The following is a 14,605-nucleotide window of genomic DNA, read 5'->3' on the forward strand; positions in this document are numbered from 1 at the left end:
CACGTACGGATTCTATTGATTCTGCTCAGTCTGTCTAAATGTAGTCTGCTGTTAGTTGTATTTTTCTGTCTTTTCTCACTCACAGTAAATCTGGAGGTGTATTACAGGAAGTATGTATGGAGGGAACTAAGATGAATGAACATGATTAATGTAGGGAAACAAAAAAACAAGAGCTTGCTGATGCTATCGTACTGACCTGAATCATTTTTTATTTCAAATTCAAAGTGGCTCCTTTTTTATTTGTTGCTCCCCCAATATTGTTAATGATCGATAAGAATTCAATCCGTTTACATGTGGTGGGGGGACATGAACTATTAAGAACTATAACTTTGAGAACCACTGGTTTAACAGTCTGTAAACATAATTTTGGCTCTTAGTGTTCATACTGAAATCAGACCTGTGGCTGTGTGTTGTTTCAGGTGAGACATTAATGAGTTAGAAGGTTTATCAGACACACTGCACAGAGGTTTATAATACAGAGACAATCATTTCATCTTTCATCGCGATGATCTCGAGGTAAACGGTAGAAATGTGTGATTGCATGTTTAGGATTGGTCAGCGCAGCGTCTTGCTGGATGACATTCTGACGAAAGTTGAGTTAGGGTGAACTTTTTTGTCACAACTGAGTTGTTTGGAGTTCGCTGTGTGTCAACAGACTGGTCTCATTCAAATGAACGGAAAGTAAGAAAAAAAAGAGCCGCAGTATATAACACCATCTAAAATACTACTGCAGTAATATAACCAGCTGACTACAGTTTATAACAGGTCTTTTGACAGAAATCCAACCGATTGTCCGACAGGCAGATTGTTGATCAATCAGGTGATAAATTAGGTGTCGTGACCTCAAACTGCACGTCAAAAACAACCTGACCTAAGTCTGACACAAATTCTAAAGTTAGTCAGGGGCGACTGATTCGGATCAAATCTGAAGTCAGATGTGAGGACAGTTCACTGATCAGTAACAACAATAAAAACTGGAGGGAAGTTTAAGAGATAATTCAAAGAAGTTTAAACCCTGGACACACTGAAGGAGGTTAAACTATTCGAAATTTACGAAGTCGTTAGGGTTATCCTAGTTACAGGTGTGGACATAAACAAGAGTCCTTGTCTAATATTTGTTTTTCATCTGAAATGAAATCTGAAGAAAACTGTTTCAAAGTTTTCTGTTTCTCGTGACCAATTGCATTGTCCCATCGCTTGTTTGCTTTCATAAATGTACAGAATGGCTTTGTGCTATAAATAGTTTTCTCTTTGAGAGGAATCTTTAATTAAAAATGTCCCTCAAAGGCTCGAAATTAGAGGACAGTATTGAGGAGGCGGGGGGACATACCGAGTGGTCTCAGGCCGTAAATAATCTCCTCATTCAGACAAATCTGGGCCTCATTAATTATTCTGCAGCAAAGACAAAGAGTGTGTGTGTGTGTGTGTGAGGCCTTGTTAACAGCATTCCCTGAAACCAGGCCTATTCTTTTTTTAGTGTCTCTGCTCATATTGAGTATATTTAGAGGCAGCGGCTCCATTCATGCTTTTATTATTAATGACATTTTCTTTGTTCATTCATTTCAATGACAGGAAGACAAAAACAGAAGAGGGGCAGTTCAGACAGCAGGGTCACAGTTTCTTTATGTTGATAACCGTTAACTTCAGAGATAAAGGATCAAATAAAAGTTTTTCTTCACATGTTTTTCAAACTGTTTCCACAAACATCTCATCATCATTTATTATCAACCTGCCAGTGAAATGTTTCTCATTCAAGATCTTTACGTTGATCTTCTCCTGAAGTAAAAAGGTTACTTTGTGTTATCAGGTTTTACTTTATTTTAAACTAATACCCACATCGAAGAGAAACAGGTTTTTCAGTGGATGATATAGAAGAAAAAGTCCAGTAGAGACCCTAACCCCCTTCTGTCAGGTGATGTCTTATCAACAACATTAATGTAAATGTTTGTTTATCAACACAGCTGTTCATACTGAGGGATTTGGGTAATTCCTGCTAACATGCTAACTGTGCGCTCTGCTGCAGGATCCTCTCCGAACACGGTGACCTTTGACATTTCGAAGGAGGGCGATGGCTCGTCAGTGGTGGAACAGGCGAACATCTGGATCTTCCTGAAGGTATCTAAGGGAAACCGAGTGAAAGGCAAAGCGATGCTGCGGCTGCTGCATCCTCATCGTGATCACGATGAGGAGGAGTGTGTTTCAGAGAAGATGGTGGACACTCATCGCAGCGGCTGGCACACCCTTTCCGTCTCTCGCAGCGTTCAGACTCTGTTGGATGGCGGAGGCAGCTCGCTCAGCCTGCGGGTTTCCTGCCCGCTGTGCACCGAGGCCGGAGCCTCGCCTGTCCTGGTGCCTGCTGTTGGCGAGCGAGCCAGAGAACGAGATCAGTCTCACCGACCATTCCTCATGGTGGCAGTGCGAGCTCTGGAGGAGGCAACTCAGCGACGAGTAAAACGAGGTCTGGAGTGCGACGGGAAAATACGCATCTGCTGCAAACGACAGTTTTACGTGAACTTCAAAGACATTGGCTGGAACGACTGGATTATTGCTCCATCCGGTTACCATGCAAACTACTGCGAGGGCGACTGTCCGAACCACATGGCGAGCATCAGCGTCTCGTCCCTCTCCTTCCATTCAACGGTCATCAATCATTATCGCATGAGGGGCTACAGCCCATTTCAAAACATCAAGTCATGCTGCGTGCCGACGAGGCTGCGTGCTATGTCGATGCTCTACTACAACGAAGAGCAGAAGATCATCAAGAAAGATATAGAGAACATGATCGTAGAGGAGTGCGGCTGCTCATAAACACTTGTAAAGATAGAAACACTTCCTGCTTCCTGCAGGATTAACATCAATCAGATCAGTATTTTCCCAGTAAAGATAAAGTATTTATGTTTAGTGACGAAGCATTGTATTTCTTATTGGGAGAGACTCTTTTCCACATTGGAACGACCTGAGAATACTATGCAACAGCAACTTTATCTGTCTACATTTATATGTGTAGTTTGTCTGTTGTATTCAATTGTTTGTCTATTGTTTTCTATTGTTATAGAAAACATGTGAGAGGATCATATTTGATATATTCTACTGTTTACTGAAGGTTCAACCTATGTAAAAATCTCTGATGTCAAGATACTTGAAAGAAATTTGTTCATCTGGCTGCTGGAGCCAAACATAATTATTGTTATTATTATTAATATTATTATTATTAAATAAGTTGAATGTTCATATTTGCATTCCTGGCAGAGATTCAGATTCAGAAGAAAGCCAAAGACAGTCAACACTGATAATGAAAGTTTGGTTCATAAACAAGCAGGGTAGTAGACTAGAGTAAATTAACTGGACGAAGCGTCAGTTAACAAACTGAGTAAATTAACTGGACGAAGCGTCGGTTAACGAGCAGTGAATTAATTAACTGGATGAAGCGTCAGTTAACAAACTGAGTAAATTAACTGGACGAAGCGTCGGTTAACGAGCTGCAAGTGAATTAACTGGACGAAGCGTCAGTTAACAAACTGAGTAAATTAAATGGACGAAGCGTCGGTTAACGAGCAGTGAGTGAATTAAATGGACGAAGCGTCAGTTAACGAGCAGCGAGTAAATTAACTGGACGAAGCGTCAGTTAAACTGTGAGTAAATTAACTGGATGAAGCGTCAGTTAACAAACTGAGTAAATTAAATGGACGTAGCATCAGTTAACGAGCAGCGAGTGAATTAACTGGACGAAGCGTCAGTTAACAAACTGAGTAAATTAACTGGAAGTGTCAGTTAACGAGCAGCGAGTGAATTAACTGGACGAAGGGTCGGTTAACGAGTAGCAAGTGAATTAACTGGACGAAGCGTCAGTTAACAAACTGAGTAAATTAACTGGAAGCGTCAGTTAACGAGCAGCGAGTGAATTAACTGGACGAAGTGTTGGTTAACGAGCAGCGAGTGAATTAACTGGACAAAGCGTCAGTTAACGAGCAGCGAGTAAATTAACTGGACGAAGCGTCAGTTAAACTGTGAGTAAATTAACTGGATGAAGCGTCAGTTAACAAACTGAGTAAATTAAATGGACGTAGCATCAGTTAACGAGCAGCGAGTGAATTAACTGGACGCAGGGTCGGTTAACGAGCAGCGAGTATTATTAGTATAAATTATTTAACTGGTGAAACAAAAACTGAAAAAATGTTTCATCAGTTTGTGGTCATTGCTTCACTGTTAAAAAAATAAGAAATGTTGTTGCCAACTTTATATAATTTATTTGCTTCTTTGCTTTTTTAGCTTCATCAATAAACAAACATGTCAACACTTTATCATTTAGTCTCTTTATTTTGTAAAAACAGACATCTTCAGACCACAAACACCTGATCAGATTAAACTCACTGATCTCATTCCTGCTCCTCAGAGGATGAACCCTTTAGATTTTAATGATTTCATGATCTTTCTTCTAGTGCCACCATCAGGACAAATGTTTGGCTCCACTACCGCAATGAAAAGATGAATCATTGTGATAATTAACTCTGCAGCCCGTATTAGATACTAACTGGAGTTAACACTCGTTATCACTTGAAGTTATCAGTTAATGTTGTACATCTTGTTTCAGAATCTGCTGAAAAATTCTGATTCAATCTGAAACTCAGATCAGAAACTGGTCAGATGATATTCGTGCAGCAGATGAGTTGTTTTCTTTGTGTTTTTGTGATTTTTTGATCCTGACTGACTCGTATGTTGATGGTCTGTTTGAGGTCGGCCTCTCTCTGCCTCCTGTTCAGGTGATTTTTGTTTTCCGAGATCAGGATCAGGTGTGAGCTCCACTTTGCTTTCACACTTCCACAAACGGCAGTCAGAGCGATGTAGAAAGCTGACACGGTTTTTGTTTGCAAGTAAAAACTGAAGCGATGGTCGGCAGACTGAGAGGCTCCTCCACTTTCTCCTCTGTCCTGCTCTGCCGTCTGACTGCTGGACCGAGCGGCCGGTGATGTTGGTGAAGTTAAACCTTCGCAGGTCGAGGAGAAACGGGGCAGTCACAGCCGGTTGGCACGGCAACGCTCTGTTTGTTCACTGACCTACAAACTCATCGCTGAGTCGACAAGTTGATTTAAGAAACACAAAGACGGCTGCTGAGGCAAACACAAAGCACTCTGGGTACTGGAGCACATCTTGTTAACAGAAACACTTCCTGAAAATTGCCTGAAATACATTAAAACATTTCTCAAAACCTCAGATCTCAGAGCTGTACTCTGAAGAAAAAAACACCTGCTGCATTTATTTAAAACCAACCGCAGAAAACTTGACTGTGGTCTGTGTGTGTGTTGGCTGTGATTGGCTGGCAAGCTTCCCAGGTGTACTCAACCTCTCACCCAGTGCATGCTGGGATAGATTCCAGTCTGTAGACAGTGATCAGTTTCAGCTCAGAGAGGTTTGGTGGTCGGCGTACAAACAGAATGTCACACACATAATAAACTTCAACACTGCAAAAGAAATACTCCAGTTTTATTTTCAACAGTTGCTCACATTGTGAGACAGATAAAGCCACCAGTTCACTTCATTCAACAGAAAAACAATTCAAAATGACATGACTGATCACCAACTCAACCAAAAGCAGGAACCAAACTGAACATGTTCAGAAGAATCAGCGTCTGTTATCACAATCCAAGTAATATATTTACGAAAGTATAATCACACAGAGAACTGTCACTCCAGTGGAGGTTTACTGTGATAGTCCTGCTGATGGAGGATTAATCCAGACCACCATCTCCTCGAACTTCCACCAGACCTCAGCCTCACAACCTCGCACACAAACACAGACTGAACACAACAAAAAGATCTACACACTGCTGTCAGCAGCTGCTGTTAGTCTCTGTGAGACAGACTTTAGAGGCTGATTCAAATAGCGTCAGTTAACAGGCCACTTTGTGATTTGACAGCTGAAGGTTTATGGAAACATGAATGAAGTCTTCAGCTCTGGTATCAGACGTGGACGGTCACTTAAACGTGCCAGAAAAGGTTTGTTTGTGGTTTCTGCCCAGCTGACACAAACCTAAACTCTCCAGCAGAACACCAGAACATCCACTGGTCAAACTGGTAGAAAATCTAGACTGAACTGGTGAACTGTCTGGAAGCACCACCACTGACTTAAACCTGCATTACTGAAACAAATATGCACCTTATAGTTTAAACACATGCCAATAGTTATTATAATATTTTGTGTTTTATTGATTCTGCTGTGTTTGCTACTGTGTCACTGGAGAGGAATTGAACTGAAACTGTAAAAACAATCCATCCCGCATTTACTGTTGTCCGCCACAATGTCTTCATTGATACTAACACTGGGGGGCGCCAAAGGGGGAAATTGTTCTGAAATGCTGGAGTAGCTTTAAATATGAAACATTGTCGTCATCATCATCATCATCACCACCCCTTAAAATAGGTAAATGAATTTATAAATCAGTGTTTCTGTTTTTCTGTCATTAAACTGTCTGTGAACTGAGGTGAACTTGACCACAGATCAGCTCCACAAACACACACAGTTCATTACAGGTCTGAGTTAAAACCAGATCAGTCTGAGCGAGCGAGCGAGCGAGCGACTGATAATCAGTCAGAGTGGAAGAGACTGAACAAACAGTCACAGTTCATCCACCCGACTGCAGCCGGAAACATTCAAAGACTGCCAAACACTGAAGCAATGTTTGTACAACACATCAGAGACTGAAACGCTGAGACAGGATCACTGCACTGGTTTAACTGGAGGACTTCCAGTACACCTTCACCCAGACTGGATAAAGTTATTACGTTAAGCATTTACACTGTGCATTTATCTACAGTAAACATGTTCACAGTGCAGCACAGCTGTAGTTTGCTGAGACCTTTTGGAAAATATGGGACATGTTTACTGTACATGCATGTAAATATCAGATTAAACTGATACAGACTCATTTGGTTGTTTATGTGACACCGATGTTACGTTTGCTTCTATGTGTGCTTTCTGTGTACTGAGATGTTGTTGTATGTACTTTCTTGTTGTTGGCCTTTTATAAACTCATTTCAAAATGAATCTGCAGATGAACATTAAAGATATTTACGTCATAGTAATGTCGATTGTTTATTCATGAGGGAAATATAAACAAATTAAAGGGTTAGATTAAATTAAATTACTGTGACCCAATCAAAGTTTCCTGTGAAGAGGACCTGATGCCACCTAGCTGAGCAGACGAGCTCCTTAATTTATCCCTTTATTTTACTTAAAAACAAAGCTAAAACTGATTTTTGTCCGTGGCAACTACAATATTTTTCCTACTTTTGAGATATGGACCTCAGACCAAGACAAAATTTGGACACAGACAGAAAATTTAACACGACATGATGAAGCTCTCCTAGCTTACGGTCAGCAAATGATTCAGAAGCAGAGACTTTTGCCGGCATGCTAACTGTACTGCTTAGAGACATTCAAGAAAGCAACAAAACCCTCTCACAAAAAACCCTGAGCCGGACGAACGCCAAACTTCAATCGGAAGACTATAGTTTACCCTTGAAAGTAATAGAGACTGAGCAGTGGATTAGCAACACTGAGGACAGTGAAACTGTTTAATCTAATGAGTAAACAACAGCAGAGGGACAATGATTAAAACTACAGTGGATCAGCTGGAAAACTAGTAGGCGAAACAACGTTGGTGTGCGAGGATTAAAGGAGGAGGAGAGCGAGTGCAACGACGCCCTTCATTTCTTCCAGGAATGGAAACCAAAACAAACCTTAGTCATGGCAATGCTGTTAAGCTCACAGAAATCTTATTACTTACTGCCAAAAAATGTGCAACATTAAAACAGAAATCAGAAGAAACTGTGCCAGTTGGAATGTGGATGGCTGAAATTAATAATTCCTAATAACAACAGAAAATGACATATTGGTTGAGAAACGAGAGTAAAACCTTTAAATATGGCAGCCTGTGCCTCTGTAAAAATTTTATTTTATCATTATACATTTTATCGTGCTACACTATAATAGATCAAATTCCCCATGAACACTCTCACCAATAACTATAATTACTATACTACAATTAACATAATACTGTCACTCATCTAAATTTCTAGTCTTTTTGTCTTTACTTTTTCGCTTCCTTAGTTATATTTGGTGTTCTGTATTTGTTTTACACGCAGATGTTCGATTTTGAAAAAGTAAAATAAAAAATAATATATATATATACACACATATATATATATATACACACACACACATATATATACACACATATATATACACACACACACACATATATATACACACATATATATACACACACACACATATATATATACACACACATATATATATACACACACATATATACACACACACATATACACACACACATATATATACACACACACATATACACACACACATATACACACACACATATACACACACACATATATATATACTTTGTAAATCTGTCCTTTAAAGAGATTCATACAAAGAACCAATCAGAAGCCCTATGGCTCCTGTGACATCACTGTGAGGACAGTTTGTAACAGTCAGGTTTATTTTTACAGGTGAGGTGTTTTCTGTGTGACGATGAAACATTGGAAGTGATCTGACGGAGGCAGTGATGGTGTGAACGTGCAGACGGACTGCGAGGAGGGAAGACGTCCAGAGAAACGTGATGAGAGGTGGAGGATCGTCATGTGAGTCAAACTGAAGGATCTATTTTTTGTGTGTGGGCATGCAGCGGGACACGTCAGTGCTGTTAGCTGAGGGAAGGCCTGATAACCTCGACACCACCTCCACTACAAACTGCTACTCCATCACTGAGCACAGACTCACTGCTGCTATTCAAAGACATTCACCCCCACAGCTTCACTCACACTTTGCTGCTGCTAAATTAGACCAGAGTTCAGTCGTCAGGACGCCAGCAGAGTCATCTGTGTCTATAATAACTGATGTGACAAAATTAAAACAGGAACACTGAAAATAATTACATCTTAATGAGCCTTGTTTCATTTTCATTCAGATCTGAAAATCAGATTTCCTCTGGGGAGAAAATCTGCCACCAGTTTGATGCAAATTAACTTCTTTCAAGGCGTTACAAATAATCAATAAAATTACATCACATGAAAAACAATGAGACATGAGTCTAAAAAAGATTGTTTAAATGAGTTGATTTGTAATGAAAACAGGTGAAATAATCTTAATGTAAAATTCACTGGTTCTGTGAGGACATCTGCCGTATGTGTATTTCATGGATGTGGTTAATTACAATTAAATAAACTTGAACTTGATTTTTTAAAACTTCTTGTTAGGTAAACAAAAGTTTCTGGACTTAATAAAAGATCAAATAAATAATGATCACCTTATTGTTTCTGTTTAAGGTTATGTAAACTCTCAAGTTTCCTCCAATAAGGATCTGATCACATGATGTTTGTCTACACGTCCAGTCAATCATCTAAAAATCTTCAAGTTCAGGCTGTAAGTCAGAGGTGAAAACGACATTTTGGAGATACATGATTTTTACCTGACATGACTGTTTTCAGAATCAGAATCAGAAATACTTTATTGATCCCCGAAGGGAAACTCTTTGTTACAGCAGCTCGCCTTTACGTCAGTGCACACAGGAGAAAGTACTAGCAAACAATATAATACACTAAAAACTATAAAAACAGGTCAGAACATAAATTAAGTATCAGGTCGGTATAAGTATAAGATAAACTAAGTGTCGAGTACCAAGTGGGTTTACTGGTTGATGGTGATAGTACAGTATAATAATACAATGTAACCAAATAAGTAATAAGTAATAGTAATAAGCGGAGGTGCATGTACTGTCGAGAGTAATAGAGGTATATAATATCAATAACAATAAATAATAAAAACTAACAAGGGAAAACTAATATTGCACAGGAGTAGTACACAGAATATTGCACAGTTATTCAAGTATTGCAGAGATGTAATGATCAATGTCCAGTTTAGTGACTTCGGGTCATACAGACTGACACTTAGAGGGAGGAGTTAAAGAGTCTGATGGCCACAGGCAGGAATGACTTCCTGTGGTGCTCTGTGGTGCATTGTGGGAGGATGAGTCTTCCGCTGAAGGTGCTCCTTTGCTTGACCAGCACGTCATAGAGCGGGTGGGAGTAACTGTCCAAGATGGCATGTAGTTTGGCCAGCATCCTCTTCTCTGACACCACCGACAGAGAGTCCAGCTCCACCCCCACAATGTCACCGGCCTTACGGATCAGTTTGTTGAGTCTGTTGGCGTCCGCTACCCTCAACCTGCTGCCCCAGCATGAAACAGCATACAGGATAGCACTGGCCACCACAGACTCATAAAACATCCTCAGCATTGTCCGGCAGATGTTGAAGGACCTCAGCCTCCTCAGAAAATAGAGGCGGCTCTGTCCGACACACAGTGCTGCAGGCACACGTGCTGTGGTCTGCCAGTCAGGTAGTCCACAATCCAGGACACAAGGGGGGCATCCACCTGCATTGCTGCCAGCTTCTCACCCAGCAGGGCAGGCCGGATGGTGTTGAAAGCACTGGAGAAGTCAAAAAACATGATCCTCACCGTGCTTGCCGGCCTGTCCAGGTGGGTGTGGATGCGGTTAAGCAGGAAGATGATGGCGTCCTCAACTCCCAGCCGGGGCTGGTAGGCGAACTGAAGGGGGTCCAGGAGGGGTCTGACCATGGGCCGCAGCTGTTCCAGCACTAGTCTCTCCAGGGTCTTCATTATGTGGGAGGTCAGTGCCACCGGTCTGTAGTCCTTGGAGCCACTGGGACACGGCGTCTTCGGCACAGGAACGAGGCAAGATGTCTTCCACAGAACAGGGACCCTTTGAAGACTCAGGCTCAGGTTGAAGACATGTTGAAGGACTCCACATAGCTGGGGGGCACAGGCTTTTAGCACCCCGGGGCTTACGCCATCGGGGCCTGCAGCCTTGTTTGAGTGGAGCTTCATCAGCTGTCCTCTCACCTGGTCAGCAGTCAGGCACACAGCAGAGGTTACAGGTGGGGGAGGGGGGGAGTCGTCGGTCTGGAGAGGGCTGTTAGCCTGATGGGGAGGGGGGAGCAGAGTACTCAGAGGAGCTTGAGGGCTGACGGCAGCTGAGTTAGAGGGGGGATGAGCAGGAGTCGGTGTGTCGAATCTGTTAAAGAACAGATTAAGTTCGTTGGCCCTGTCCAAGCTGCCTTCAACTCCTCTGCTGCCAGTCGGTCTGAAGCCAGTGATGGTCTTCATGCCGCTCCAGACCTCCCTCATGTTGTTCTGCTGGAGTTTCCGCTCCAGCTTCCTCCTGTACTTCTCCTTGGCCTCCCTGATCTTCACCTTCAGGTCAGCCTGGATAGCCCTCACCTCCTCCCTTTTGCCATCAGTAAAGGCCCTCCACTTGGCATTCAGAATGTCCTTGATGTCCTTTGTTACCCACGGTTTGTTATTTGGATAACAATGGACCATCTTGGTTGGGACATTGCAGTCCACACAGAAGTTAATGTAGTGATGCCAGTGATGTCACTCTCCATGAGGCTCCTCAGAATGCATCCCAGTTTGTAACCTCAAAACACTCCTGCAGTGTCTCCTCCCCTGACCATCTCCTCACTGTCCTTGTGGTCACAGGCTGCCTTTTAACCAGAGGCACATAGCAGGGTTTAAGGTGAACCAGGATGTGATCTGACCTACCCAGAGGGGGGAGGGGGGGAGAGCTGTATGCATCCTTAACGTTGGCATACAGCAGGTCCAGTGTCCTCTCCCCTCTAGTAGGACAGCTCACATACTGGGTGAAATTAGTCAGTGTTGTTGAAACACTGACATGGTTGAAGTCATCCGAGATTAAAATGAGTGCACTCGGGTGTTGAGTCTGGAGATGTGCTATGGCGGTGTGAATGGCATTGCACGCCGATGCCGGGTTAGCAGAGGGGGGGATGTAAACAGCCACAACAATGGCATGTGAAAATTCACGTGGCAGATAATATGGCCGGAGTCCCACAGCTAACAGTTCAATGTCCGGGCTACAGATACTCTGCTTGATAGTAATGTGACCAGGGTTACACCATCTGTTGTTAACCAGAACAGCAAGCCCACCGCCTTTCTGCTTTCCGCTCCTGGTGTGATCCCTGTCGGCCCGAACAGTCTGAAAGCCGTCGATGGAAACGTTATGGTCCGGGATATCCTGGTGTAGCCATGTCTCTGAGAAGCACATCAAACTACACTCACGAAACTCCGTCTGACTCCGGGCTAACGCCGTTAGCTCGTTCATTTTATTCGCCAGCGATCTCACTGACAACCATGTCAGTGATTTACTGAGTAATATTCTGATAACCTAGTAATCACTGGAGTCTATCCCAGCATGCATTTGGGGAGAGGCAGTATACACCTGGGCAGGTCACCTGCCAATCACAGAACTACTAAAACCGTATTGTTAGACCAGCACGTTTCAGGTTGGCGCCTTCATCATTTCATCAGATTTACAGGAACTAGTTGCAGAGTTCTGGGGACTAGTTGCAGATTTACAAGGACTAGTTGCAGTGATCTGGGGACAATTTACAGATTTACAGGGACTAGTTGAAGAGGTCTGGGGACTAGTGGCAGATTTACAAGAACTAGTTGCAGAGGTCTGGGGACTAGTGGCAGATTTACAGGGACTAGTTGCAGAGGTCTGAGGACTAGTTGCAGATTTAAAAGGACTAGCTGCAGATTTAAAGGGACTAGTTGCAGTGATCTAGTGATCTGGGGACTAGTTGCAGATTTACAGGGACTAGTTAAAGAGGTCTGGGGACTAGTGGCAGATTTACAGGGACTAGTGGCTGATTTACAGGGACTAGTGGCTGATTTTCAGGGACTACTTGCAGATTTACAGGGACTAGTTGCAGAGGTCTGGGGACTAGTGGAAGATTTACAGGGACTAGTTGCAGAGGTCTAGGGACTAGTTGCAGAGGTCTGGGAACAAGTTGCAGATTTACAGGGAGTAGTTGCAGAGGTCTGGGGACTACTTGCAGATTTACAAGGACTAGTTGCAGATTAACTGGGACTAGCAGCAGTGATCTGGGGACTAGTTGCAGATTTACAGGGACTAGTTGCAGAGGTCTGGGGACTAGTTGCCGATTTACAGGGACTAGTTGCTGATTTACAGGGACTAGTTGCAGAGGTCTGGGGACAAATTGCAGATTTACAAGGACTAATTGCAGATGTCTGGGGACTAGTTGCAGATTTACAGGGACTAGTTGCAGATTTACAGGGACTAATTGCAGAGGTGTGGGGACTAGTTGCAGAGGTGTGGGGACTAGTTGCAAATTTACAGGGACTAGTTGCAGAGGTCTGGGGACTAGTTGCAAATTTACAGGGACTAGTTGCAGAGGTCTGGGGACTAATTGCAGATTTTCAGGGACTAGTTGCAGAGGTCTGGGGACTAGTGGCAGAATCATAGAGACTAGTTGCAGAGGTCTAGAGACTAGTGGCAGATTTACAGGGACTAGTTGCAGAGGTGTGGGGACTAGTTGCAAATTTACAGGGACTAGTTGCAGAGGTCTGGGGACTAGTTGCAAATTTACAGGGACTAGTTGCAGAGGTCTGGGGACTAATTGCAGATTTTCAGGGACTAGTTGCAGAGGTCTGGAGACTAGTGGCAGATTTATAAGGACTAGTTGCAGAGGTCTGGGGACTAGTGGCAGATTTACAGGGACTAGCTGCAGATTTACAGGGACTAGTTGCAGAGGTCTGGGGACTAGTTGCAGATTTACAGGGACTAGCTGCAGATTTACAGGGACTAGTTGCAGAGGTCTGGGGACTAGTTGCAGATTTACAGTGACTAGTTGCAGAGGTCTGGGGACTAGTTGCAGATTTACAGGGACTAGTTGCAGAGGTCTGGGGACTAGTGGCAGATTTACAGGGACTAGTTTCAGATTTACAGGGACTAGTTGCAGAGGTCTGGGGACTAATTGCAGATTTTCAGGGACTAGTTGCAGAGGTCTGGGGACTAGTGGCAGATTTATAGTGACTAGTTGCAGAGGTCTGGGGACTAGTGGCAGATTTACAGGGACTACTTGCAGAGGTCTGGGGACTAGTGGCAGATTTACAGGGACTAGCTGCAGATTTACAGGGACTAGTTGCAGAGGTCTGGGGACTAGTGGCAGATTTACAGGGACTAGCTGCAGATTCTGGGGACTAGTTGCAGATTCTGGGGACTAGTTGCAGATTTACAGGGACTAGTTGCAGAGGTCTGAAGTGACATTCCATGTCCCAGATTTAGAGCCAGTTTCAGTGTCCGGGAGATCTGGTTGCAGAGCCCTCTGCCTTGACTGCCGCCCAGATCTCTCTGCACCGGCCCCTTACGGATCCTCCTGCGGGTGGTGGGTCCACGGGAGGACGGCCCCACGTCGCTCCTTCGGGCTGTGCCCGGCCGGGCCCCGTGGGGAAAGGCCCGGCCACCAGGCGCTCGCCGTCGGGCACCCACCCCAGGCCTGGCTCCAGGGTGGGGCCCCGGTAGCGCCAATCCGGCGGCGTAACTGGCCTTGATTTTAAATAATCCATAAGGGGCTTCTGAACCGCTCTTGGTCTGACCCGTCACCCTGGACCTGTTTGCCATGGGTGACCCTACCAGGGGCATACAGCCCCAGGCAACATAGCTCCCAGGGTCA

At 43.7% G+C, this 14,605-nt stretch overlaps 1 protein-coding gene across 1 annotated transcript in view; it reads left to right on the forward strand.

The window, feature by feature from the left end:
- Positions 1-4,301, forward strand: part of inhbab (inhibin subunit beta Ab) — a 6,245-nt gene extending 1,944 nt beyond the window's left edge. Inside the window, exon 2 of the mRNA XM_044220180.1 lies at positions 2,024-4,301. Coding sequence (XP_044076115.1) covers positions 2,024-2,808 — 785 coding nt within the window. The 3' untranslated portion in view covers positions 2,809-4,301. The remainder of the gene's footprint in view (positions 1-2,023) is intronic.
- The last annotated feature ends 10,304 nt before the right edge of the window (positions 4,302-14,605 follow it).

The sequence above is a fragment of the Siniperca chuatsi genome, linkage group LG13 (assembly GCF_020085105.1).
Source record: "Siniperca chuatsi isolate FFG_IHB_CAS linkage group LG13, ASM2008510v1, whole genome shotgun sequence".
NCBI lineage: Eukaryota > Metazoa > Chordata > Actinopteri > Centrarchiformes > Sinipercidae > Siniperca > Siniperca chuatsi.